This window comes from Phyllobates terribilis, unplaced genomic scaffold, assembly GCF_046119375.1.
Source record: "Phyllobates terribilis strain yellow unplaced genomic scaffold, ASM4611937v1 Scaffold_1__5_contigs__length_1240528914, whole genome shotgun sequence".
Lineage (NCBI taxonomy): Eukaryota > Metazoa > Chordata > Amphibia > Anura > Dendrobatidae > Phyllobates > Phyllobates terribilis.
In genome coordinates, this window is record NW_027362761.1 from 1,153,438,356 (window position 1) to 1,153,464,366 (window position 26,011).

Here is a 26,011-nt window from a genome sequence, read left to right on the forward strand (position 1 = left end):
ACTCAAACGCTGAGCAGAGTAGCATTAACATATCGATTCGATATCGGAGAGCATATATGATAGTTTGACCTTAGAGTAAAAAGAGAAGGGGGCCCAGTTGCTGCATTCAGCCAGTTACAGATCTCCGGCGTTCCTTTGATGCAGGAGAGCTAATGCTGCCTCTGGTAAAAGTATCGGAGAGCGCACAGTTTTGCATGGCTGCTCAACCATGCTGCCGGGCCAACTATCAATCATAAGAAGTGCACTTCCCCCAGCAAGCAGGGAGGCAGAGGAACGGTGTGCTACTGAAGATTAGTTAAAAGGGGTTGTCTCCCTTTCAACTACAATGTGATGAGCTCCCATCTTTGTATTAAAAAAATAAAAGTTTTAATACAAAGAACATAAGACTTATTGGGAGAAAGAATGAGGTCTTAAAGGAAATTGTGAAATTGTTCCATATCTTCGTTAAGAAATGTATACATTGCTAAAAGTTGGCAAGATGAGTTTTGAAGTACTTACTGAACAGGTCTCACATCAATTTCCAATTCTCTGGTCATTGCTCGGATGACATGGATGAGTTCGTCTACTTCCCAATGTATTTTTCAGAGCCTGTGCGTGAGAAAACAGAATCCCAGAGTCCACATGTGCATTACCATGCTTCTTCTTAGGTAAGAGTATTTCCATTATACAACATTGGCCCATGGCATTCCATACACATTGCAAATTGTCCCTCAAAACTGGCAAATTGACTCCCCCATATTCTAACATCTAGAATTGCTAATGAATGGGTGATTTATGTAGATTTTCAAAACATTTTCCATTTTTTTTGGACTTAAGTTTTGCAGGGTTAGAAAGTCAAACAAGAAAAATAGTATTCGCAAGAGAGTCATAAATATATTTTATATACTAAAAGGGTTTATTATTCTTGAAAATCTATACAGAGAATATTCACAGTAACACAGTATAAAAATATAACTAGCTTATTTCTTCATATCCTTGTACTTTAGAGAAGATTCCATTTATAAATAACTTATAGCTTAAATATTCTTATTAAATACAAGGTAACATTCCAAAAAGTTCACGTTACGACCAAACTTTATTTACAGCCAATCGAATGTCCTCCCAACCAGCTCGAAGAATTTCTTATTGGGTTCATAGAAGTAGTCACGTAGTTTCATTAAGAGAATGGAGCTTATGTGTGGGTGAGCCCGTCCTTTGGACTCATGTAAACAACGCTCCCGACCACTGTCCCGTAAGCAATAAAACCCTTTGGTCCTATTAAAGTAAAAGTTTGATGCGTTGATTTGAGGAGAAAGGTTCAGAAACCTCTCAACCTTCTGCATTTCGGGGAATGGATCCTTAATTAAATAGTCACCATCAACAATGTGAATGTTTTTGAGTGGGAAGAATTTAAGCCAGTTTTCCATATAATGGTAATATAAACTCCTGCTTATTGCTTTGTAGTCAGTATTGAGTTCTCCATTTTTTAGAAGCAGGCTCTCCACCGGAGGATAGGTTTTATTTTTCTGCAAGTGGTTATAATAGACTTGGGTGTAGTCCGATAAGACTCTTTCGATAGGGTCTCTTAAGATAAGCAAGATCTTGATGGTGGTGTTCATCTTGAATACACGTTCAGGAACTTGAGTTAATGTGAAATAGGCTGGGGTTTTCTCCACTGTAAGTTGGTGAGGGTATGAGAAAGGCATCTGGCTCAAGTACCATTGTAGACCTTTTCCATACTGGTTTTCCCAGTCAAAGAAATGGATTTCGCTCTCGGCCACAGCAATATCGGAATGGAGACTGAGCATTTCTAAGAGAGCCCTAGTTCCACCTTTACGTACTCCAATAATAATGGTGTGCGGCAAATGTTGGTAGGTGCCATTAGGATGAGGGACATCCTTCAACTCATAAACCGGAGAGGGAGAGGTGAAAATCCTTACATCACCTGAGGTTGGCCGAGAAGGAACCCCTTGAGGCTGTATAAAGAAAAAACACATTCCAAAAAGCAGCAAGGCCATGACTAATTTCAAAACTGTGGCTTCAGTTAGGAATCTGGTTCTCCATTGGTGTGGAATTGTTGGAGGAATGACTTCCTGCTTTATTGTGCCTAGAATCTTTTTATAAGTAACCTAGGGGGAAAAAGAGGAAACATTAATATTTCAAATAAAAAAAAATTTTGACAATTGATTAATATGTATAAAATTATGTAGTCAAACACCTATTGTTTCCTAATACTACTATACTCTAAATTTTAGTTAAGTCCGGGGGAGGGGGGGGGGGCGCGCTAAACCCACCACACACCCCGGTATAGTTTACCAGCTCTTTCAGATTTTCTCTCCCAACAGACCAGATCCTTCTCTCGCTCAACCCCTTCTGCTGGGGAGTTGAGAGGCCCCCCCATACATATTAGACTTAGGCCAATTGGCAGTTTCAAACAACTTTAGTGTATGGGGGCCTGTACCGTTGGGTAGGCCAACTTCTATTTAAGTTTTACCAAATTCACTTCTGATATTGGAGTACACGACTTTGACATGGTAATGCTTAAAGGCCCCCGTACACACTAGATACAAGTAATCAGAACCCATTCATTTTTGTGGGATCTGGCAACAGTTTAATGTGTGTGAACAGGCTTCAATTCTCCCAGATAGATGAAGTCGGTAGAGAGAAGGATCCATCCTGTTGAATTTCAATGGCTGATCCTTTTGCTCAGCGTGAATATCAGCCTCTGCCAAAGGAATCTTACTGTAGCTCTCACAACACAAGAAAGCTCGGCTGAGCCATGTATGCTTGTACACGGGAGAGTCAGAAAAGATAGTCAGTGGAATGATAGTTAGTTATCGGCAAAAACTATCTAATGTGTGTTTCAGCTTTAGGCTACATTCATATGCAGCAGTCATTCTGCGGCTGAAAAACACAACAGCCCTGTACCACTGCAGCTTTTCCACCATTTCCCTGCAAAAATCACTATGCTGTAAGGAAACAGCCGTTTAAGCTGAAAAACTACAGGGTCATTTTGATTGGCTGCCACAGGTGAAACAGGTTCCCTTTAATTTTTCAAGGAAACATCCATCACCAGAAAATGTTATTAACCTGAAGCTATAGGGAGAACCTGCACGTAAATAGCGTTTACCTCATATCTGGCTGGAGGAGCGGCTATAGGGAGAAAATGAAGTTATATATTTCAGCCAATCACTTCCAGTAATCAGGACGGTGCAGGGGGCTGTTATATTCATTGCTTGACAGCTTGCACTAATGTACAGGGGTGTGATTACAGTCACCAATCTCTTCACAATGTGAGTAACCTTTCCCTGCACCACCCGATGACTGGAAGCAAATGGGCTGCAGGGAGAATATAATTTCATTTTCTCCCAGTAGCTGCTGCTCCAGTCAGACATGATATAAATCCTGAAGATCACCTCTAGCTTTAGGTGGATAGCGTTTCTGGAGAGGACAGGTGCAGGGAATAAGTAAAAAAACTGCAGTTGTACAGGGCCGCTTCAGGTTTTCGTGACAAAGGCCTTAGTCTCTATATAAACCCCATTTTCAGCCTAATGTACTGACCAAAGTATAGGGGGGGGGGTGTTACATTATGAATACTCCTAATACAAAAATATATCCAATTTTTTTTTCCCTTGAAAGTTAAATACATTTACTTTATTATTTATTAAGGTCAGCCATTTGAAACTTTTCTGATCAGTATAGGCCTTTAGAATAGTCAACATTTGCAATATGTGAAATCATGTAAAGCCACAAACACCTAAAATCATCTTCAGGCACCAGAATAATTTGCTTTTTGTGAGATATTTGAAATTCTCACTACTCTGATCTCCGAGACATGAATCGCTGTATATACAGCTTGGCCTAAAAGATGGAAGACACCACAGCAATTGATGTTTTTCATTATAAAACTTCATTAGAATTAAATACATGCGGTCACTACAAGTAAGAGTTTAATTACTGAGTTAACTATGTCTGTATGTCCAAACTTTAACCCCCTTGTGAAGAAATCTCATTATTCCTCAGCACCAGAGAAAAATATCTGAACTTTCATAACTTTTTAATCATGTATGATCTTCTGGCTTTCTGACTTTTCAGCAGTCGTGATTTGAGAACTTGTTTACTTACTGTAAAGTTTTAATGAGTATGATGCTCGCTATTGCAGAGCAATTTATTTGACCAAAACCAACTAACAGGAGGAGTAACAGTGGTGTTCTAATTCACAATATTTCCACATCAGTTGAGCAGTAGCCAGGATTTCTCCCACCCCTCTTTACACCATAGTTGTATCTTTAAAAACCATTGGGGACCTAACCGCACTGGAGACTGGAGTTGGACAGACCGGTCCCGGCAGTTTCTCCCCGCCCGCTACCTTGGAGTGACAGGTCTCTCCCAGAGTGCACATACAGGAAAAGACCTGTCACTCCATAGTAGTGGGTGAGGAAAAGATTCCAGGGATCCACTTGGTCTCCCATGCTTCTGTGTCCCCAGCGGCTTTTAAATTATGTCTGTCTTTCTCTGAAACACTGCATAGTGAAACATACATGGGCTGCATGCATCAGCTGTCTGGTTCCTCTTAAGTCACTTTTCTGTTTTGTCTTATGGTATTCGTTGACTTTTTTTGCGCCCAGTTCTTCAAAAATGATGCAAACAGTTCATGAATTCTACGCACAGTCAAAAATAATTTTTGCTATAAAAAAAAAAAAAAATGGTGGTGAAGCCTGTGTGTTGTATACAACAATGCGTAGCAGGCTTCACCACGTTCCGCACAACCTCTAGTGATTGAAATGTTGAGGAGCCCCACTATGAAGTTTTGCCCCGGGGCCCCAAAGTTTATAGTTACGGCACTGGCGGGGAAAACGCAGCGCTTCCGCAAAATAATTGGTAGTGCTGCGTTTTTTTTCCGCAATGATAATCCGCATGTGCTGTGCACATGCTGTGGAAATTTCCGCTGCGGGTTATCATTGGGGAATATGGCAGGCCTTCTACCATGCGTTTAAGCGTTTCTACAGCATTTTTGCCGCTGCGGAAACGCTTAAAAAACGCATCGTGGGCACACAGCCATAGTCTTTAAAAGGCTAATAATGTAAATTTATACTCAAGAACTAAATATTGAAACTTGAGTGGCCATTGTATTGTTACGGGAAGTTTCATCTGGCCACAAAATATCTACTATAGTGAGGTCTACAGCAATATTTTTACACCTTGTCTTTTCTCTGGCTAAAAGTAGTAGGACCCCTGAACATAGTGTCAACATTTCCCAAGGCTGCACTTGATAAGTCCATATCTTAACTTACGCAAGTGCAGATTTCTATCCTGTAGAGTCTCAGCACTGCCCTATAGGTAATTGGCTATCAAGACAGTAGTACATGATCATGGTGTAACATCATAAAAGACCCTCCCCCACATAACAGCCACTAATATTTAGAATCGGAAACAAGTTACTTATTTGTTAAAAATATTGCTCGATAGCACCATTATATTCTATATTTCCTTATGACAATTTAGTTTGCAGTCAACAAAAAAAGTAAATATCAATGCACTTAGCTAGCTCAAATATTGAGCAATGTTCTATAGAAATGCTACCTCAAGTGCACTCTGGTGTTTTAAATAAAATATTTCTAGTGCTTTTTGCAAGTCAATTTATTAATTTGTTTTGATCACATTCATGTTCTGAACTGTATTAGAAGCTCGTGAGTCAGGCAGGTCAAGTCCTATAATACTTTTCAGAGGTGTGATCAACAAGATTCTCATAGTATGAAATCATCATATTATAGTGTAACTATAGAGAAACAAAATAAACTTTTTTTTCTCATTTTATTTTTTAATTTTGGTGGTGGGGGGGGGGGGGTGATTTCACAAAAGTCACTGACCTTTAAAAGCTCATTAACTCAATGATTCAGACCTGTGGCTCTAATGTCCCACCAAATATTGCAAAACTACAATTATGCCCTGACAGTCACAGACTCAACGAGAGCTGCAAAGTTGGAGATAGTTACGGTTTAGCTTCACTGAGCGCTGCATCCCACCCTAGCAGAACTGGGCTGGGAAGGTTGAAGCTCTCACCTGACAAGATCACAGGAGGACACGGCATTTGAAGCCAATCCAGGAAGATTTATATTTTTATACATACATTCTGTTAGCACACTGGGGTCATTCAAAAGTTGTTTAGTAGTGAATAATCCTTTTACCTTGTGTGTACCATTGGAATATATGTATACGTTGTGAGGAAGCATGATGTAAGGTCCTGGATGGCAGGTGTGTTACATAGATGGTTTTTATTTTGACTAGATTTTGGGTCCAGGATTTAGGAGTGACCAAAAGAGCCTGGGTGGGAAAGGTCACGCCCATACTCCAGTTCGGGTGTTACTGGCCAAATACAATGCACCTAGTCTAGCTCAGGGAATAGTAGTGTGCTGAGGCGGGAGAAAGACAGCTTGTGGATAGTCTGTACTGCAGCCCCTGATGTTTCTGTAATACCAAGTTGGTAAGACTGTCTGACTTACTTTGCCTTTCCCATAGAGAGGAGTTATTTATGCTGAAGAAAGTACTGTTTGGTTATTAATTTGTGCTGAAGATAGGCTGTTTTATTTTTGGAGCTGTAATGTTTATGAAAGACAAAAAACACTTTATTCTGTTTTGCTATAAAAACCCTGTATGCATCCAAGCAGCACACATGGATGGGTGCACACATGGGGCAACAATTACGCCACTGTTAAAGCAAGGTCTGTTGCACAAAGGTGCTCCAAATTCTTAATGTCAACCATAGTTTAAGCCACTTTTTGGAATATGTTGAAGTAAATATGGTATGGTATGGACTGGTCACTCCCTTTCCCAGTTTTAAAGGCACTGTTTAAACATTAAAATTTGCTAAGGGTCTTAAAAAAAAATAATTGTAAACGTGCATTATGAATGCCCCTTATTGTGCTTACGTTGTGCCCATTATTCGGGTGTTTTTTTGGAGTTTGTGTTACTTAGGCTTAGCAATGTGGGCAACAAGACCTTACTGCCAAAATATTAAGAGGAGAGTTGATAGTATTGGAATTGCACGGCATCTAATACCTGCATAAACTGAACTATAGAGCCGTAGGGTTACATTATGGATGTCCTACTGGTTTGCACATTTTACATCACCAGGAAATACTTGAATGAATTGCATTTAGATCTCTGACCTCTTCCTAATGCTGTACATCCTTCCATAGTTTTAAATTTCCTTTAACATGTAGACAATCAATACTGGAGAAATGTTGCCAGTGCTTTACTGGATTGAATGTCAAAATTGATTGACAAATGACTTCATTGTACATCAAGGTACTGCTAATCCTCATATATTAGTGAGCCACCTGTTTAATAGGGTTACAAATAACAAATCATATTTATTTTTCCATAAAAAAATCTAAACATTTTTGGAATTCAGTTAAAGAGGTATATTTATAGCCGCTGGATATTCCATATACAAGAAAGGTGAAGGTCCTGGTCCTACAGGTGGAAAGTGTTCCCTGTTCACCAATTCATGGAGGCAGCATTCCCGATAGACAACAGATATTCTTTCTACTCAACGCTTTAAAGGGTTTAAGATGGGATCAATATGAGATTGACCCTTATCGGACACCCAGCAGCCCCACCGATCAGCTGTCACCAGCTCCAGCGGGGGCCAGATTTAAACTGTGCAATGCGAGACAGCACAGCTCTTTATACAGAACTGATGGCCTATTGAGAGGAGATCACAGTAGTTGTTAACCCCTTTAGTAGAGAGGACAATGAGGAAGAGCGGCCACTTTTCCGTTCCTCTTTATGGAAAGTGCTGCCTCCATAAATCAGCAAAAGAAAACAGTTGGCTTTTATTTTGAGGTAAGGAGGGCTATAATGGCCTGCACCCTTGAATATGGTTGAGCAATAGAAAAAGTAGATTTTTTTTGTGACAAAAAGGGGGTGGATCTCGAGGCAAATGATACCAATGGCTCTGCACCCCTATCAGCTGTCATCTTTAGAGGCCATTTAAAATAAAAGGAGGGGCGATTCAAACATTGAGGCCACAGCCCCTCTATAAGTATTTGGTCAGTATTTTTTCTCAGGAGTGGGAGCCAAAATCAGGAGTGGGTGATAAATGCAGAATTGATGATTTGTTCCTATTATACATTTTCTCTGATTGTTCCTCACCTGGTTTTGGCTCCCACTCCTGAGAAAAAATAGTGACCGAATACTGATAGTGGGACCGTAGCCTTATAGAGAGGCTAGGAGCCTTGAACCTGTGGTTGCTTAGTCTATATACTGCAACAGCAAAGTATTGAAGTATACAGTATAAAAGGAAATGACGGTCTCCTTTGTAGCTCAGTCGAGTACCAAGATGTTGAAATTGGGGCCTTCAGAAGGACCTGACTGCTATGTCAACCCCAGTGGTACCAAGTGATAACAAGCCACCGGGAGCTTGCTATGTAAATACTGCCAGCAGAGAGATTGTGGCATTTATGGGCATAAACAGAAGCCACCAGAGGTTTTCCTGATCCAAGCTGTTAGATGGAAGTGCTGGCTATGTAAAGCAGCCGGCATGTGTTGTGTGTAGGGGACTTCTCTTAAGCGCGCACCATACACCCATTCCCCCAGCATAGGACAAAGCAGTATGTCCCAGGTCAAGAAGGACGTGCATCTGTGCAATCAACCTAGTTTTACATGGTACCCACGTGAGTAGATGACCAATACATAGACAATTTAGGTCCACAGAGCGGTGAATGGAAATGCTTTTACTCTGTGGTCCTTAGAGGGAGGTTCAAAGCAGAAGATCATGGCCATGATGGCCATATGCCCAAGGCAAGTTAGTATTAGTTTTCATGAGATAAGTGCATCGAAGAGTTAAGGTATTAAAGGGCATGTCCCCACATACCGGATTTACTGTGGAAATTTTGGGCAGTAAATCCAACAAATCTACATCATAATGTGCATATTTTCGTGCTGTGAATAGGATACAAACAAAAAACACAAACACACACAAGCCTGTACCGTCATCTTCCCATCGGCTCCCATAGTAATGCTTACCCAGGCTCCCACTGGAAGGTGTATCCGGCCCCCAGCCATGAATCCACTGCAACCTGTGATTGGTTGCAGAAGTCACATGCCAATTGCTGGAGGCCTAGGATATGAAGATTTGGGTGGGAACAGGAAAATCTTACAACAGGAAGAGCAGAAAATTTGGGATGAATTTTATTATAATTTTTACTCAATTGTCTCAATCTGTGCATTTTGCTGCAGATCTGCTGGTAATCTGACAACTCCAAAGTTAACAAGAGAGGAGTAAAATGATGACCAGTGGCGGACATACCATTGGTGCAACCTGTGCAGCCGCACAGGGGCCCGGGAGGTAAGGGGGCCACTACCACCTCCAAAGTAGGTGGAATTGTGAAGAATTAGGAGCTACTGGAGTGCAAAGGGCCTATATATTGTTCTTGCACAAGGGCAAGCCACTGGACTTGACGTCCACTTTGGTTTGCCTTGGCAGCTGAACCAGGGCACTGAACTTCCTCGGCTGCCACTTAAATGTTGGTAACCTGGGAAACTAGGCCTCATGATATGATATAATATAATATAATATAATAAGAAGAAGAATAATATACATACTATTGAACCCATTCTACGCCCAGGTGGCGAGCATTTGTATTGATATATGGTCCCCCATCCTGTTGTGTGCTGACCCCATACCCATCCTGGTATGCATGGTACGCCATCCCTCATCCCCAATCCTGGCATGCATGGTACCCCCTCCCTCATCTCTATCATGCTGCACACAAAAAAACAACAAAAAAAAAAAAAAAAAAAAACACCACTTATACTCACCTTTCTTCCCTGTGCTCCAGCACCGAGTCCCGTTCTGCTGGAGGCCTGTGCCTATTTCAATGCCACACTCCAGCCAAAACAGAGGCGCAGCAGCAACGCTCCTCCCGGTCAGGTAAGTATGGTGTCGGAGATCGCGGTATGCCTACAGTGCCTGCGCATACCACGATCTCCGGCACCATACACTCCTCTTACCTGTAACGGCTCCATGCGTTCTTCTGTCTGGAGCCAGACTGCGCAGGCTTGTCGCACTTGAACAGTCTATAAAGGCTTTGGACAGAGGGACGCATCTACGAATATATTATAGATATCATGCTGCAGCTTTGCACAGGAAAAAAAATATGCCCCCCCCCCCCCAAAAAAAAAAAAAAAAAAAAAAAACCTGCACTGAAGTTTCTGCAGTATGTAATTGTAATTTGTTAAAATCCGCTCCTTTCCTTTTAAATGTATTCTGATACGGATTTTCCAGCCAAAAATACAGTTGGAAAATCTAGTTTGTGTGAACATACGCCTATATGGCTTAGACTTAGAGAGTCTTTAAAGACTGCCCTTTATCTTAAAAAAAAAAAAAAGAAGACATTAACAATAGGAGTAGATACATAGGAATCCATTCTGATTCATTTAGATTGAAAGGCGATAACATTTCTAAGAAGGAGTGCAATGAGCGGGCGAGTGTCTCCGGCTCTTTTATCCAAGGTCAGGAATAATTCATGGACTAAGACCAGGGGAAAAAAAAAAAAATATAATGATAAATAAAAATGAATATCAGCACTAGACGCTATATTGATGCCAGCATATCTAGCAGGCAGAGCACCATTTGTAAGGTACAAGGTGACAATGTTCTACAATACGATCTTCTGCATTTGGGGCAACAGCCACCAGGTTGTCGTGACATGTCAGGAACAAAGCGAATTAAAGAGGTCTTCTTTACAATAGATGTCAGGAAAGCGGGCCATGCTGAGCCCCCTGTTATTAGTCCTGGAAATGTATAAATAAGTTGACAATTGGGTGTTACCATACATCTGGTGACAGACCATCTTGTCAGTAGAGATGAGCGACTAACGGAATTCATATTTTGAAAAATTGCCCCAATGTGCCCTATTTATTAATAAAGATTATGCTTGGATGTTTCTCCAGACTGTAACAAGTAGGGTTGAAAAGACAAAAAAAAAAAAAAAATTGCCAGAATTTTTATTTTTTTTTAAAGAGACAGAATCAAAGTAAATTCTATTTGCTTGGAATAGACTCCCATATCTTGAATTGACAGGACAGTGACAGACTGTAGGAGAACCAAACTGATAACATTCAGTAGTCATTTATGAATACATTTCCAGGAAAAAAACAACAAACACTAAAATGCAGATTTGTAAGAAAATTTATTCCGGAATTGCCATTTCATGAGTAATTTAAGTAAAACAGTTCTGCAAGGAGAGTTGATCTTTGTCCCCGAATTGTTTGGGACTACTTCTTAGCACTAATGCAAAAACTGGTAGCGACCGATCCAGCACTGCCACGTGTTATGGACCAGTCATCAAGGAATTATTTCTAAGTACTATGGAGATTGAAATAGGACAATATTCATTAATGTATTAAAATGTTGTTATTGAAGTTACAGGAGGATTCCTCCTCAACAACTGACTTTTCTTGCCAGAGATGTTTACGTGGAGCAATTTTCCCGAGATATAAAGAAATTCCCTTTCCTAAGAAACTAATACCCTAAAGCTGAAATAGATGATCACACTTGGCATGGAAACTTTACACTGGGCATGAACCAAGTGCAGGTGCACAAATATCACTCCGGAAAGAAATAAAGTAAACAGATTGATTTATGGGAATGATTGCGTAAGTCACTGGCACATGGGTCGTCCTGTGACAGGTTAAGTGGAGACTAAGTGATTCTTTATCTAGAACGGGAACGGAAAATATGGTGATCGCCCAAAATGACTGTCGCAGGAGATTATATCTTATTTGCAAGCTTTTACAGGACAAGGAACACATTCAGAAGAGCTTTGCCAATTCACAGGAATTAATGGAGTTGTGAAATTATAAAAACCAGACTGAGAAGATGAGCGGCCAACAACCTACAAATGGGTAATGTCACGAACGGTGAGGGAAAGACTATGTGCACAATGACGGGAAGAGGGGGAGGAAGCTCAAAACACTAGGGAAAGGGGGAGTGGAGACCCCTAGGCAGATCTGACAACACCCTGTCTCCCCTAACATCCCTAAATAGGTTCCGAGCAGGAAACCTAATCCCTGACTGCTCCTAGCAATAGGCCCTAGATAGGGAGGGGACGGGAGCACTAGTCAGCCCCCACAGCAACTAAAAACAAACAGGTAAACAGACAAAGGAATACACTTAGCTTAACCCCTTTACAGCCTGTGACGTATTAGTACGCACAGGCTGTAATCCCCCGGTTCAGTGAGGGCTCCAGCGGTGAGCCCGCACTGAACCGAGCACATGTCAGCTGATTATTACAGCAGACATGTGCCCACAACAGCTGTGGGTGATATCGCGATCCACCCGCGGCTGTTAACATGTTAAATGCCGCCGTCAATCTCTGACAGCAGCATTTAACTCACGCTTCCGGGAAGCGCGTCACTTACCCCGCCCATCGGCGACCCCGTCACATGATCGCGGGTCACCAATGGGTGGGCATGACAAACCAGGGTCTGCAGCAGACCCCTGTGGTTGTCATGAGCTGGTCGCTATGAGCGCCACCTAGTGGTCGGCGCTCATAGCACAGGACCATTTCAGCTACATACAGGTGATCTGCTGATCATCTGTATGTAGCAGAGGCGATCGGACAGTTGCTGCTTCTAGTCTCCTATGGAGACTATAGAAGCAAACAAAAAGTGTAAAACAAAAGTTTTTAAAAATATTTAAAAAAAAATATATATATATATATGAAAAAAGTTTACATCACCCCCCTTTTGCCCCATTCAAAATAAAATAAAAAAAACCCTACATACACATTTGGTATCGCCGCCTTCAGAATCGGCCGATCTATCAATATCAAAAAAGAATTAATCCGATCGGTAAACGGCGTAACGAGAAAAAAATTCTAAACGCCAGAATTACGTTTTTTGGTCGCCACAAAATTGCAATAAAATGCAATAACTGGCGATCAAAACATCGGATCTACCCAAAAATGGTATTAATAAAAATGTCAGCTTAGTGCACAAAAAATAAGCCCTCACCCAGCCCCAGATACTGAAAAATAGAGACGCTACAGGTCTTAGAAAATGGCGCTATATTTTTTTTTTTTTTTTTTTTTTTTTTTTTTTTAACCAAACTTTGGAATTTTTTTTTTCACCACTTAAAAAAGAACCTATACATGTTTGGTGTCTACAAACTCATAATTACCTGAAGAATAATAATGGCAGGTCAGTTTTAGCATTCAGTAAACACGGTAAAAAAATTAAATAAAAAACAACTGTGGTATTGCACTTTTTTTGCAATTTCACCGCACTTGGAATTTTTTTTCCCATTTTCCCGTACATGATATGGTAAAACTAGTAATGGCGTTGAAAAGTACAACTCGTCCCGCAAAAAATAAGCCCTCACATGGCCATATTGACCAAAAAATAAAAACGCTATGGCTCTGGGAACAAGGGGAGCAAAAAACGAAAATGCAAAAACGGAAAATCCCAGGGTTGCGAAATTTAAAAAGACACCAGAGAGATCACGCCAACAATCCTCCAGGGGAACTCCAAGAAGACACTAGCCGACTACAAGTACTTCAGGCCTGGACAGGGGAAAATAGAGCCATCACCGACAACTCTCTGGAGAGACAGAAGGTATTTAAATCATCCAGCAAGGGTGTGTCAATTAGCAGCAGAAAGTGGAGGTCACTGCTAGGTCCTAGAGGGAGAAGGATATCACTACACTACAGGGATGAAAAGATCAAGAAGGTGTCTGCAAAGTCAAGCGCAATGATTTTCTACAGCTGGATCCAGAACGACTGTCTGTCACACCCATGACAGGTAAAGACCGACTATGGTCCATGACTAGTCCAAAAACTAGTATCTATTCCCTCAACACTGAACCATAAATAAAGCCGGGCTGGCACATAGAGAGCAAGGCTAGAGAAGTCTCAGAAGCCAAGTAGGCAATATACCTAGGAATTTGTAGCTGGCAGCAACTTTTTGGGCGACTTTAAAAGGGAACCTGTCACGTGAAAAAAAAGCGCTATTAACCTGAAGATATGGGGTTAATAGCGTTCTGAACCTGCCTGGAGCTGGCAATTAGACCTGCGCTGGCAGGATGAAGTGAACTTTTTTCCTCCTAGTATCGTTCAGTCACAGGGGGGGGCATCAGCACGGGTTCAGGCACCGCTTGTGTATTGAGAGTGGTAGCTCTAACCACCCACTGGCACTGACTGTCTGGAGTAATGCCGATCCCACTGTCAATCAGTGCCATGGGCGTGGTTAGAGCCGCCGCTCTCTATACACAGGTGGTGACTGAACACCGAACGCTAAAGAGGATGTTCATTTCCTTCTGGTAGCGGGGATTTAAGTGCCGGCGCCGGGCATGCTCACAATGCTATTAACCCCATATCTGAAGGTTAGAGTTTTTTCACATGACAGATTCCTTTTAAATATTGATAACACTTCTTAGAATTTAAGAATCCAGCAACTTACCCTCTTAATAAAAGTCCTCTCCATTCTCAAGAAAAGAGGGATTTTTGATTTGATTTACTGCTCGTTCCCTAGCTTACTTATTTAATACCCGAATATATGCAGTTAAGAGCACTTCTGACACATTAGCACTTCAAAAGATTGCAGCACTACATGCTGCACAATCCTGACGCCTAACCTGCTGCTAGCAGCCTTGGACATCAGACAATGATCAGAGGCCAACATTTAAAAAGGGTTGTCCACTACTAGAATAACCCCTTTTCAATCCCTATTATTTTACTGGGGGAAAACATAAAACCTATCCCCAACCCTCCAGTGAAGGCGCCGGTCCCCGGTAGACCAGTACCAACACCACTGGATTGCGTGAAATTATGTCACATGATCCTTTTGGGGACACAGCAAAGATTTATTTTCCCCTACTTCGGGTGTAGCTGACAACCGGAGGAAAATGAGGCAGATTTCTCCGAAAGCAGGGAGAGTGAACCCAGCGCTGATTGGCTGCAGGGATCGCATGACATAATGTCATGCAAGTCCCTGGTGAGTCAGTGCAGACACTGCTGGAATGGCACCGGCGGAGAATATAGGTGTTCTTTTGCTAGGGAGGGAAGGGGGGAAACATAGGGATTGAAAACGGTTTGACAGAGTAGTAGATAATCCTGGAAGTTTCTGACAACTAATCACATTATATTGGGGCAATGTTCACACACTGTTTTTTATGCAAATTAAAAGCTATGACATTTTAGAAATTTCATGCTCGGTCGTATTTTTTCTGACAGAATGGGAAAACTGCAGCATGTCAATTCTGAGGGTTTTCACAACATTGTTTGGTGAATAAAGCTAATTTTATTAGAAATGTATTGTAGACAATTACACACGTAAACCGCAGCAAAACATTTTTATTCTTTTTTTGCAAGGGAGGAAAAGAAAAAAAAAAAAAAAAAAAATCCAAAAGTATAATTAACTTTTCAGGGTTGTATGTAAAAAAATAAAAAAAAATTGTTTGGGCATTTGTCAATCTAAAGAGAAGATAGAAATATAAAATACATCAGAAAGGAGTACCAGACAAGTTATTTCTCCTTGCATCACTGCAAAATGAACAAGCCGATACAGCTAAACCCATCATCGCCTGGTCGTTTCCAGTCTTCCACTCTGTATTGAGCTGCATTGCCGTCGTGATGGGTCATGTTTGAAGGTCACCATACAAAAATCAAGACAAAAGGTCTTATTACACAGGAGCAGAGATACTACTTCTAAAATACAGTTATTGATTTGTGCGCCAGTCTCTGACAGTTTTCTTTTCCATTTCCCACACTATGAAATGGATGTTCTGCAAATAAATTTCCAATTTTCAACTGTGGTTACTTCATTATGCAGGGTAGTGTACTATACTCCGAGCTTTCACGTTTGATGTCTGCAATGTTTCAATGACAAGAAAAATCTACTATCAGAAATAGTTCTTGTCCGATCATATGATAAGAAGTGTGAGACAATGGCCATATTCCAGAAAAAAAATAAAAATAGGCAGCACAGAACCAAAAATATATAAGTTGCTTGATCAACTGAGCTACATTATATATTGTAAGAAAAAAGAAGCACAAGCCTAAATTTAGTCGGAAGTTCACCAATAACCCCATCCAAGTCTATGCCAATTTTAATGCATGCAATCAAAGCAAAAAAAAAAAAAAAGTACACATTTAGTGTAATTTTGTAAGTTTATTTTCTTATTGCTGAAAAGATATATCTAGGACATATGAGGAATCCAACTTGCCATGTTATTGCTGGTTTTTTCACTCATTCTCTGGGGTATCCACAAACATCAAAATCATTGGGAGCCTATTGACTTCAATGGAGAATCCTGTTACAGGACTACAATTAGAGTCAGCATTTACTTAGCTGCTTGGGTCTGATCAGTTTCACTAATGGGGGGGCCATTCCTTCCAAGAAGGGATGACAAAACCCCCCTCCTCTCACCCTCAACAGCTACTTCACTTACCATGAGGTTCCTAAAAAGGTATGTGCACAATAAGTCTTTTTCAGGGGGTTTAAGCATTGAACCCACCTGAAAAAGCGCTAGCGAAACACCAAAAAGAAAGAACACATGCACAGTGAAAAGGACTTGCGGTGCATAGGTGCCATCTTTTGTCACTTCTTTTTAAAGGCTAAAAGAAGTGGCCTGACCATTCCTTAGGCAGCTTCTGCCGGAAAGTCACAACTTATGTTATATATATGGTATTAAAGGAAAAAAAAAATTTGGAAGAAGGGCTGCCAAAAAAATCCAGACTGACATCAGAAGAGACGGTTCAAAAGGACAATACAGCCAAAGTTCTCCCTCCCAAAAAAAAGAAAAAAAAGTCATCTGCTTCAAAAAAGGGTCTGAAAGATCTAATGTGAACAGAGCCTCAACCTCCTAGGTATACAGATAGGTCCAGTGTATACAGGATTTAATGTGTAATTGGTTGAAGTAGAAACATATGCAATTGCTCAGGTACTGTATGACTTCCATGTGCCGTCAGCTAGAAATCAAAATCACATTGTGGGGTTCGTGGGAGTTCTCAAATTTCCCTTTTGCATGAGAAAGACAAACCAAAAGAATAGCACAGCATTGCCTTAAATCAGTGAAGTATTTTGCCCAGGTTTTTGCTATTAGAACTTAAGGTTTTTTCTTTGTAATACCCCCTTGGAAATGCAATAAAGACAGTACCCCCCCACATCAGGAATGTTGTCAGTGTAGGAATGTCACATGCATTCCAGCCTGGAGCTTGTAATACCTATATGAACCCAGGTTACAATGTGTCCAAACCACACAGACAGGTTTACTTACTGGAAAGTATTATTTCTACACATTTCTAGGTTTCTCTTATGTAATGCAATAAAATATAAAAGTGTATCCTACCCATAAAGTAACAGAAGCCATATGGTAAGATCTGGCGTCAAGTACAGTACGGGGGAGAAGTGACATGGGCAGGTAGGATTTACAGCCAGGTATCGAGGACAAACAGATCAGTAACTGAACTTGGATCAAACCGAAGACTGAACCTAAAGTCGGATAAACATTAGAGAGTTCGGACGACTATTCTTCTTTCAATAGTTGTCTGTGACGGATGACATTGTTCAAGGGGTGCACCTTACGAAGACTGGAAAACATGTATTTGGAAGTCGCCTTGCTACACTCATCAGAAGAGCTTTAAACTAGAACAATGTGGGAAGGGAAGCAAAAGGCCAGAAAAAGCCATACAGCTGACAAATACTATTGAGATCTCTGCTACTGGAAGTGGAAAGGAAGAACAAAGACAAAACAATTTAAATAATAAAAATATGGTAGGAAGAGAAACCAATCACAAACTAAAATGTTTTTATACAAATGCACAAAGCATGGGCAACAAACAAGGAGAATTGGAACTACTAATGCAGGAAAAGGAATATGATGTCATTGGAATCACTGAAACTTGGTGGGACGATACACATGATTGGAATAAAAGGCTAAAAGGATACAACTTATTTGCAAGAAACAGACTTGATAAACGAGGAGGAGGTGTTGCATTGTATGTTAGAAAAGCGTATATCTGCACAGAGGTTGAAGCTTCAGAGACTGGGAGTTCTGTGGAAACTGTTTGGGTAAGAATACAAGGAGAGAACAACGGAAAGGACACCATTGTAGGCATTTACTACAGGCCACCTGGGCAAGCTGAAGATATGGATGAACTCTTTATGTATCAAATGACCAAGTTCTCCAAAAAATATGACGTAGTGGTCATGGGAGATTTCAACTATCCAGACATTTGTTGGGAATCTCTCTCAAGTAAAACTAACAGGTCAAGCAAATTCTTATCCTCTCTTGCTGACAACTTTATCTTCCAAAAGGTAGGGGAGAAAACAAGGGGATCTGCTACTTTGGATCTAATCCTTATAAACAGGGAGGAAATGGTTGAGGAGGTAAAGGTAGCTGGGACCCTAGGAGGCAGCGATCATGCTATTATAGAATTTTGGATAACTAGAGGAGGAAGACATGTGAAGACTCAGACTTCAAGGTTAGATTTTAGAAAGGCTGATTTTAAGAGACTCAGAAAGAGAATAGGAGGGATCCAATGGCTGGATGTCCTTAAGGACAAAAATGTCCAGGAAGGATGGGAAATTTTTAAAAAGGAGATTCTCAAAGCACAATCGTTAACAATCCCGAAAAGTAGGAAGAATGGGAAGCATTTAAGGAAACCAGGATGGATGAACACAGAACTTAAACACATGCTAAAAAGAAAGAAAGAAAGAAATGTTTATTAAATGGAAAGAGGGAGGCATATCTAAAGAAGATTATAATGCAGTCTGCAGATCCTGCAGGGCACGTATCAGGTTAGCTAAAGCTGACAATGAATTAAGGCTTGCAAGAGATGTCAAAAGCAATAAAAAAGGATTTTGGGGGTATGTCAAAAGTAAAAGAAAAGTCAAAGATGCTATAGGATTTTTACAGGATGAAAATGGAGAAATGGTAAGAGAGGATGTTGAGAAGGCCGAACTTTTTAATTCCTATTTTGCATCTGTTTTCTCTCAGAAAGAAAATGTAACATCAACTGATCTTCACTGTCCTTTTAAAGGAATAGAGGAATCCAAGTTATCTGTAAACAGAAAGATTGTGAGGGAATATTTAGCTAACATAAATGAGTTCAAGTCTCCAGGTCCAGATGAATTACACCCCAGAGTACTGAAGGAGATCGTAGAAGAAATTTTAGAACCACTCTCCATAATCTTTGAAAATTCTTGGAGAACAGGAGAAGTCCCAGAAGACTGGAGAAGAGCAAATGTTGTTCCTATCTTCAAAAAGGGGAAGAAGGTGGACCCAGGGAACTATAGGCCGGTGAGTCTGACTTCTATACCAGGAAAGATCTTTGAACAAATTATTAAACAACATGTATGTAAGTACATGGATAAGAATGAAGTGATTGACCAGAGTCAGCATGGGTTTGTAACTAACAAGTCATGTCAGACTAACTTAATTTCCTTCTATGACAGAATCACTGACTGGGTGGATCAGGGAAATGCTGTAGATATAGTATATCTTGACTTCAGCAAAGCATTTGACAAAGTATCTCACATCATCCTTATTGAAAAAATGACCAAGTATGCAATGGACCAGGCAACTGTTAGGTGGATTCATAACTGGCTTAGTGATCGGACTCAAAGGGTGGTTGTAAATGGCTTCACATCCAGCTGGATGAATGTCTCAAGTGGGGTACCACAGGGCTCCGTCCTGGGACCTGTATTGTTCAACATCTTTATCAATGATTTAGATGAAGGAATTGAGGGTAAACTGATTAAATTTGCTGATGACACAAAGCTAGGAGGGATAGCTAATACTAGAGAAGAGAGAGAGAGGATTCAAAAAGACCTAAATAAACTGGAGCAGTGGGCAGCAACCAACAGAATGGTTTTTAACAGGGAAAAATGCAAAGTACTACATCTGGGCAATAAAAATGAAAAAAGCATACACAGAATGGGAGGAATAGAGCTAAGCAACAGTACATGTGAAAAAGACTTAGGTATACTAATAGATCATAGACTGAACATGAGTCAACAGTGTGATGCAGCAGCAAAAAAGGCAAATACAATTCTGGGATGTATTAACAGAAGCATACAGTCTAGATCACGTGAAGTCATTATCGGTCTTTACTCCTCTTTGGTCAGACCTCATCTGGAATACTGTGTAGTTTTGGGCACCACATTTTAAAAAAGACAGACAAACTGGAGCAAGTTCAGAGAAGAGCGACCAGAATGGTGACTGGTCTGCAAACCATGTCCTATGAGGAACGGTTGCAGGATTTGGGAATGTTTAGCTTGCAAAAAAGAAGACTGAGAGGAGACTTAATAGCTGTCTACAAATATGTCAAGGGCTGTCACATTGTAGAAGGATCATCTTTATTCTCATTTGCACAAGGAAAGACTAGAAGCAATGGGATGAAACTAAATGGGAGGAGACACAGATTAGATATTAGAAAAAACTTTTTGACAGTTAGGGTGATTAATGAGTGGAACAGGCTGCCACGAGAGGTGGTGAGTTCCCCTTCAATGGACGTCTTCAAACAGAGGCTGGACAGACATCTGTCTGAGATGATCTAGTGAATCCTGCTTTGAGCAGGGGGTTGGACCAGATGACCCAGGAGGTCCCTTCCAACTCTACCATTCTATGATTCTATGTCCTAAATAAAAAGAGCAAGTCAGTGATCGATCTCTGCCATGGTCTCTGGACACATCTTGGCTTTCATCGAGGGGATGTAAATCAGTCATAAACGACTGTTGGATTACAGCACAGCAGATTAAAGGGTTTAAGCAATACGACCAAGTTTCACCAAATATGATCCCTAGCACGATGATTTTACAGGATTTTTGGAGTATGCTTGAAATATACGGTCAGTCCTACTCCAAAAATAAGGCATAGTTACAGTCAGGGCCAAGGGGATGGTGTAAAGGGGGCAGCAAACTGGGCAATTGCCCAGAGCCCCCTCTTTTAAGGGCCCCCAGCCTTTCTATTCCAAGGTTAAGACTGAAAAGGAACCCTGGTGACATCATGATCATTTGACCATGATGTCACCAAAGGTCCTTTACTGCAGGAGTCTAGAGGAACTAAAGAGGAGATGGGCTGGTATGTACAATGTGTGTATAAAATTATTAATATATATATGGGTTGAGTTCAGTGTTTTACCCTAAAATAAGACTGGATCTTATATTTTTGTTCCAAAACATGGGTTAGGGCTTACTTTAAAAGGGGATTTTTTTTCCCTTGAACAAAAAAAAAAATATAATAATAATAAATATATATTATATATATAAATATATATTATATATATAAATATATATTATATATATATATATATATATATATATCTCAACTTTTATTCAAATATATATTTTATACACACACACACACACACACACACACACACACACACACACACACACTTCCTACTCCTGTGGTATCAGCACTGACTCCTTGTGGTCATAGGACATTATGTCACGTGAATGCTGCAGCCAATCAGAAGCCACTGATCTGATGAAGTGTGAGTATTGCAACCATTCAGAATCTGAACTGTACAGATCACAGTCTTCAGCCGGCCATACATGTGGAGTGTTCCCCCCCCCCCCTGGTATCAGCCATTTCTGGCTTGAAGGGGGAAGAGGTGATTGAGAGCACTGTCAACCTTTTAAATTAGCTCCTATTTCTCCAGAAACATTCACGTACATAAATGTGAGACCAAAGGTCCATCTAGCCATAAATGTATCAGATCTCCTTGCATAAAAGTGTTAATATACAACCGCACAAACATTGTAAAAAAAAAAAAAAAAAAAAAAAAAGTCTTACCCGTCATGTTTGTGCTAAATGATAAGTCTCTAAGTAAATGACAGACAAATACAATACAGAAATTCATGAAGTGAATCAGTAAGAACGCAGGACCTGCAATACCAGATAATTTGATTCAAAATTCTCCCAAAATTCTACGGTATATAATAAAGGGCTTCAGACAAGTTATTGCCCATCGGATAGGTGATGGCGGATTGTTCAGTGGGGTCCCGCATAAATTGGCAGAATAGTAAACTTGTACCCCATTGGATTAGAGTGGCAGTGCACGTGGGTGTCCTGCTGCTCCATCTATTACCCATGGCACTGCTGAGTTCTGATCATTTTTTTTCCAATCAGGCCCATAGGGAACGTATGAAGCAGTGACCAGGCGTCCAATCTGCCGTTCCAATTTGTAAAGGGGATAAGAATTCCCCAATCTGCCGATCGCCTGGGTCATGTGGTCAAACCCAAGAGATAAGTAAATTATAATTTATTTTGGAAGTGATAAAAAGATGTCTAGTGAAGAAAAAAAAAAAAAAAAAAAGTTTAGACCCAATGCTCTGCAGTAGGATTGCTGCTTGTGGACTGCCAAAAGACTTGAAACTTAAGGGTAGTCCACTTATTATTCTCAAAATGGTGGTTTAGAAGATTAGCGTCAATAGCTGCACAGAGATTAAAGCCGTATGTCAGAGACAGTCGCACTCCCCAGAGAGAAGGCAGAGATGGTAGGTTACGATCTCTGCCTTCCAGATAGCTGAAATCACATCACCGAACAAGCGCTGCGTATACAATGTAACAGACTGGACATCAAGTTAAAATGAATTAGGGGGGGGAGAGAGAGGACATGGAATTGTAATTGAAATTAATTGGAAGGTGGAGCAAGAAAAAAAAAAAAAAAAAAAGGGCACATGAATGATCCTTTAAAATGTTGAATATTTGTCTTCAACACTGTAATGAAGTTAGATAGGTATTGTATTCCATAAGAGACCCGGAGTACAATATTAGAAAACTTTGACATTTTGAAGAGTCTCAAATTATGAATTAGGCCAATTCATCAGGATAAGGGAAATTGTACCCACATTGTAATCAGAAATGGTTTTTTTTTTACTCTATGCTGCATCCTGGGACTAACAAGAATTAAGGATCGGCGGTCCTTTAATAGCCTATTACCTGAACACCCCTTTAAGTAAGATTTTGCTCTAGGATGCAGCAGTGAAGGGACCAACGTTCTAATGAGTGGTGGTCTCAGATTGCTCCACCTGCAGATATTTGTAGCATAATCCATCCATCCATCCATGGATTTCTCTGGTGGGTGAACCCTTTAAATTAGGTAAAAATGTAAAACTTGTTTTGAAGGATGACTCCGATGTCCTTATAAACATGACAGGTTTTGGGTACCAAATAGGACGATGATTCATGGAACTATATGGAGTCGGGAAGGAACTTTTCCCCTAATATGGGGCAATTAGCTTCTACATCCACATTAGGGTTTTAGGTTGCGGACTTGCCTTAAAACTATGAAAGGCTTTTTGGAGAACCCACTATTCAGTTTAACATTCCCATGCATTGGTTCAGTACTCACATCGCAACTCCAGAACAACTTCTGCTCGCATGTGAAGAACGGCTATAAGAAAAGCCTCAACTAGGAGACCAGGAGGACTTCAGCGCCCAAATAGTAAGGATGCAGAAGTTGTAGAAATAGAGACATCAATCAGTGGACAGAAAGAAAAACTATAAAGACCGGATAATAAGGAGGATTCCTAAACATCCATGTGCCCCATCATTAATAGATTATTGGCAGCTAAGATGACAATGAAGAGGATGTGGAACGTGCAGCAAAGGGAATCCTCGTTACTGATTCATCCCACTGCCAAATACACCTCACTATTACACAAGCACATGTTTCCTCCCAATAAAAGTTCATTAAATGCCTAATATATGTAATAAAAAGAAAATTGAGATATTTAACCAATTCCTGTCATGCCACAGATGGGATATCAATATTAGGGTCTATGGCACAAAAAAAAAAAAAAACAACACACTTTTTTCATTTACAGTGCCAGGCTTTAATTTGGCAGGGAGGCATGAATATATGAATATACAATCAACATTGAAGTAGTCACCTGTGAGCAGACAGCTCTACAAAGATGTTCTGCAGCAGCAGCTACATTTAGAAGAACACAGTAAATAATGTAGCTGAAGTGGATACAAGGATTTGGGGCTGTGAACGCCCCCTGTATAGGAGCAGGTCACCTGCAGGATTTGGGGCTGTGAACGCCCCCTGTGTAGGAGCAGGTCACCTGCAGGATTTGGGGCTGTGAACGCCCCCTGTGTAGGAGCAGGTCACCTGCAGGATTTGGGGCTGTGAACGCCCCCTGTGTAGGAGCAGGTCACCTGCAGGACCCTCACTTCTTGCACTTACCTGTGAGCTCAGAGCCGCTTACACCGCCGCTGCCCTCATGGCCGGAGCTGGCTCCTCTCCCCGGCACCATCCAGGTGTCCTTGTAAGACGCGATCAGATGTTTGCACTCTTGTAAGTCTCTGTTCGGTGACGCAGGTTTCCTCTCCCATAACTCTCACCCTATGAGCAGACGATCTGATCGCCAGCAGCTCTGGGACGCTGCCCTCGCCCTCCTCCTCCTCCTTCCCCCCTAGGAGTGCCGCTGCTGCTGCTGCTGCTGACGAAATGCCGGTGTTGCAATGTACAGGTGACGTTGTGCGAGTGATCGGCAGCGGCTGGGAGCCTCCTCTGCCCAAGTGCTGCTGCCTCCTCTGACTGCTCTGCTAACTCCGGAGTCACTTCCCAGCACTGAGCCCCTATGATATGATCTCTGCGGGGTGTCCTCCTCTACTACCGTAATGTACCGGATACAGGTGCACTCCTGAGGCAGCAGACCTGCGAGATGGAGATGATGGGAGCTCAGTGCCCGGAGATTACACAATTATCAGAAGGATATTTACATTTATATGTGTTATTATTATGTTCTGGATGGAAGTAAGATCATCTAAGTGCACTAATTGCACCAGCAAGATCTAATACCAGACCACAGGCTACAATATCTATCCATCCATCTATCTATCTATCCATCTATCTATCATCTATCTCATATCTATCTATTATCTATCTATCTATTATCTACATCCATCTATCATCTATCTGTTTATTATTTATCATCTATCTATTATCTATCTATAATTTATCTATCTATCTCTATCCATATATATTATCTATCTATATCTATCCATCTATCTATCTATCTACCGTATCTATCTATCCATCTATCTATCATCTATCTATCTATCTATCTATTATCTATCTATCTATCTATCTATTATCTACATCCATCTATTATCTATCATCTATCTGTTTATTATTTATCATCTATCTATTATCTATCATTTATCTATCTATCATCTATCCATATCTATTATCTATCTATATCTATCCATATCTATTATCTATCTATCTATCTATCTATCTATCTATCTATCTATCTATCTATCTATGTAGGTAGACAGTAACATGCAAATATTACATAACTCTAATTCCAAAATTTTCCTCTGTTTCTATATAATAATAAACTGATTATTTTGTTAAATAAATGATTAGATGCCTACACTGAGACCCCTCTGCCAGGAGGAAATGAACTGAATTCCTTCCAGTGGGGGTTTCAGTCACAGGGGAGGCTCCGGCGCTGGTTCATTCACCGCTCTGTGTATAGAGAGCAGCAGCAGGAACAACGCACCTGGCACTGACTGACAGCAGCTCAGCATTAGAAAATTGTTGATGTGTTCAATACCTATTTTACCTGCTGTATGTACTTTGTATAATTTGCCAAATGTCTAATTTTTTCTTTTTCTTTCAAAGTTTTTGGAATTTTCACCATAAACTGATTGTTTCTTCCATTTTGGAAAATGATTATTTTTACTGAACTCTGTTTTGTGCAATATGGATCCAAAGCATAGAAAGTAGAAAATATAACGAAAGGAATTTCTAGTATACATATTTTTATTAGAAGCCACTGGAGATGGGATAGTGTACTTATGAACGACAGTAAATGCTGCCTGCACCCCCCCTTCTTTTTAATTTCAAAAAAGGAATTTAAATCTATTCCTCAACACTGAACCTCTGATATTAAAGTTTGTCCAGGACTAAGATATTGGTGACTTCTTTCTTTCTTTTCTATAAAAGTCAATATCCGATGAGTGTAACGGGCTGGGTGGTGGAACCACTGTGCCGTGGTC

General features: G+C 40.6%; 1 protein-coding gene across 1 annotated transcript; it reads right to left on the reverse strand.

Moving 5' to 3' along the window:
- Positions 1–872: 872 nt before the first annotated feature.
- On the reverse strand, positions 873–24,592 carry HS3ST1 (heparan sulfate-glucosamine 3-sulfotransferase 1). The gene is made up of 2 exons (XM_073657415.1): positions 24,189–24,592; positions 873–2,108 (listed from the first exon to the last, which is right to left on the reverse strand). Exon 2 carries the CDS (start codon positions 1,995–1,997, stop codon positions 1,080–1,082), a length of 918 nt encoding a protein of 305 aa, XP_073513516.1. The 5' UTR covers positions 1,998–2,108; positions 24,189–24,592; the 3' UTR covers positions 873–1,079.
- Between the last annotated feature and the right edge of the window lie 1,419 nt (positions 24,593–26,011).

Excerpts from the sequence above, each read along its gene's own strand:
- HS3ST1 (XM_073657415.1), bottom strand. The coding sequence starts at position 1,997 with ATGGCCTTGCTGCTTTTTGGAATGTGTTTTTTCTTTATACAGCCTCAA.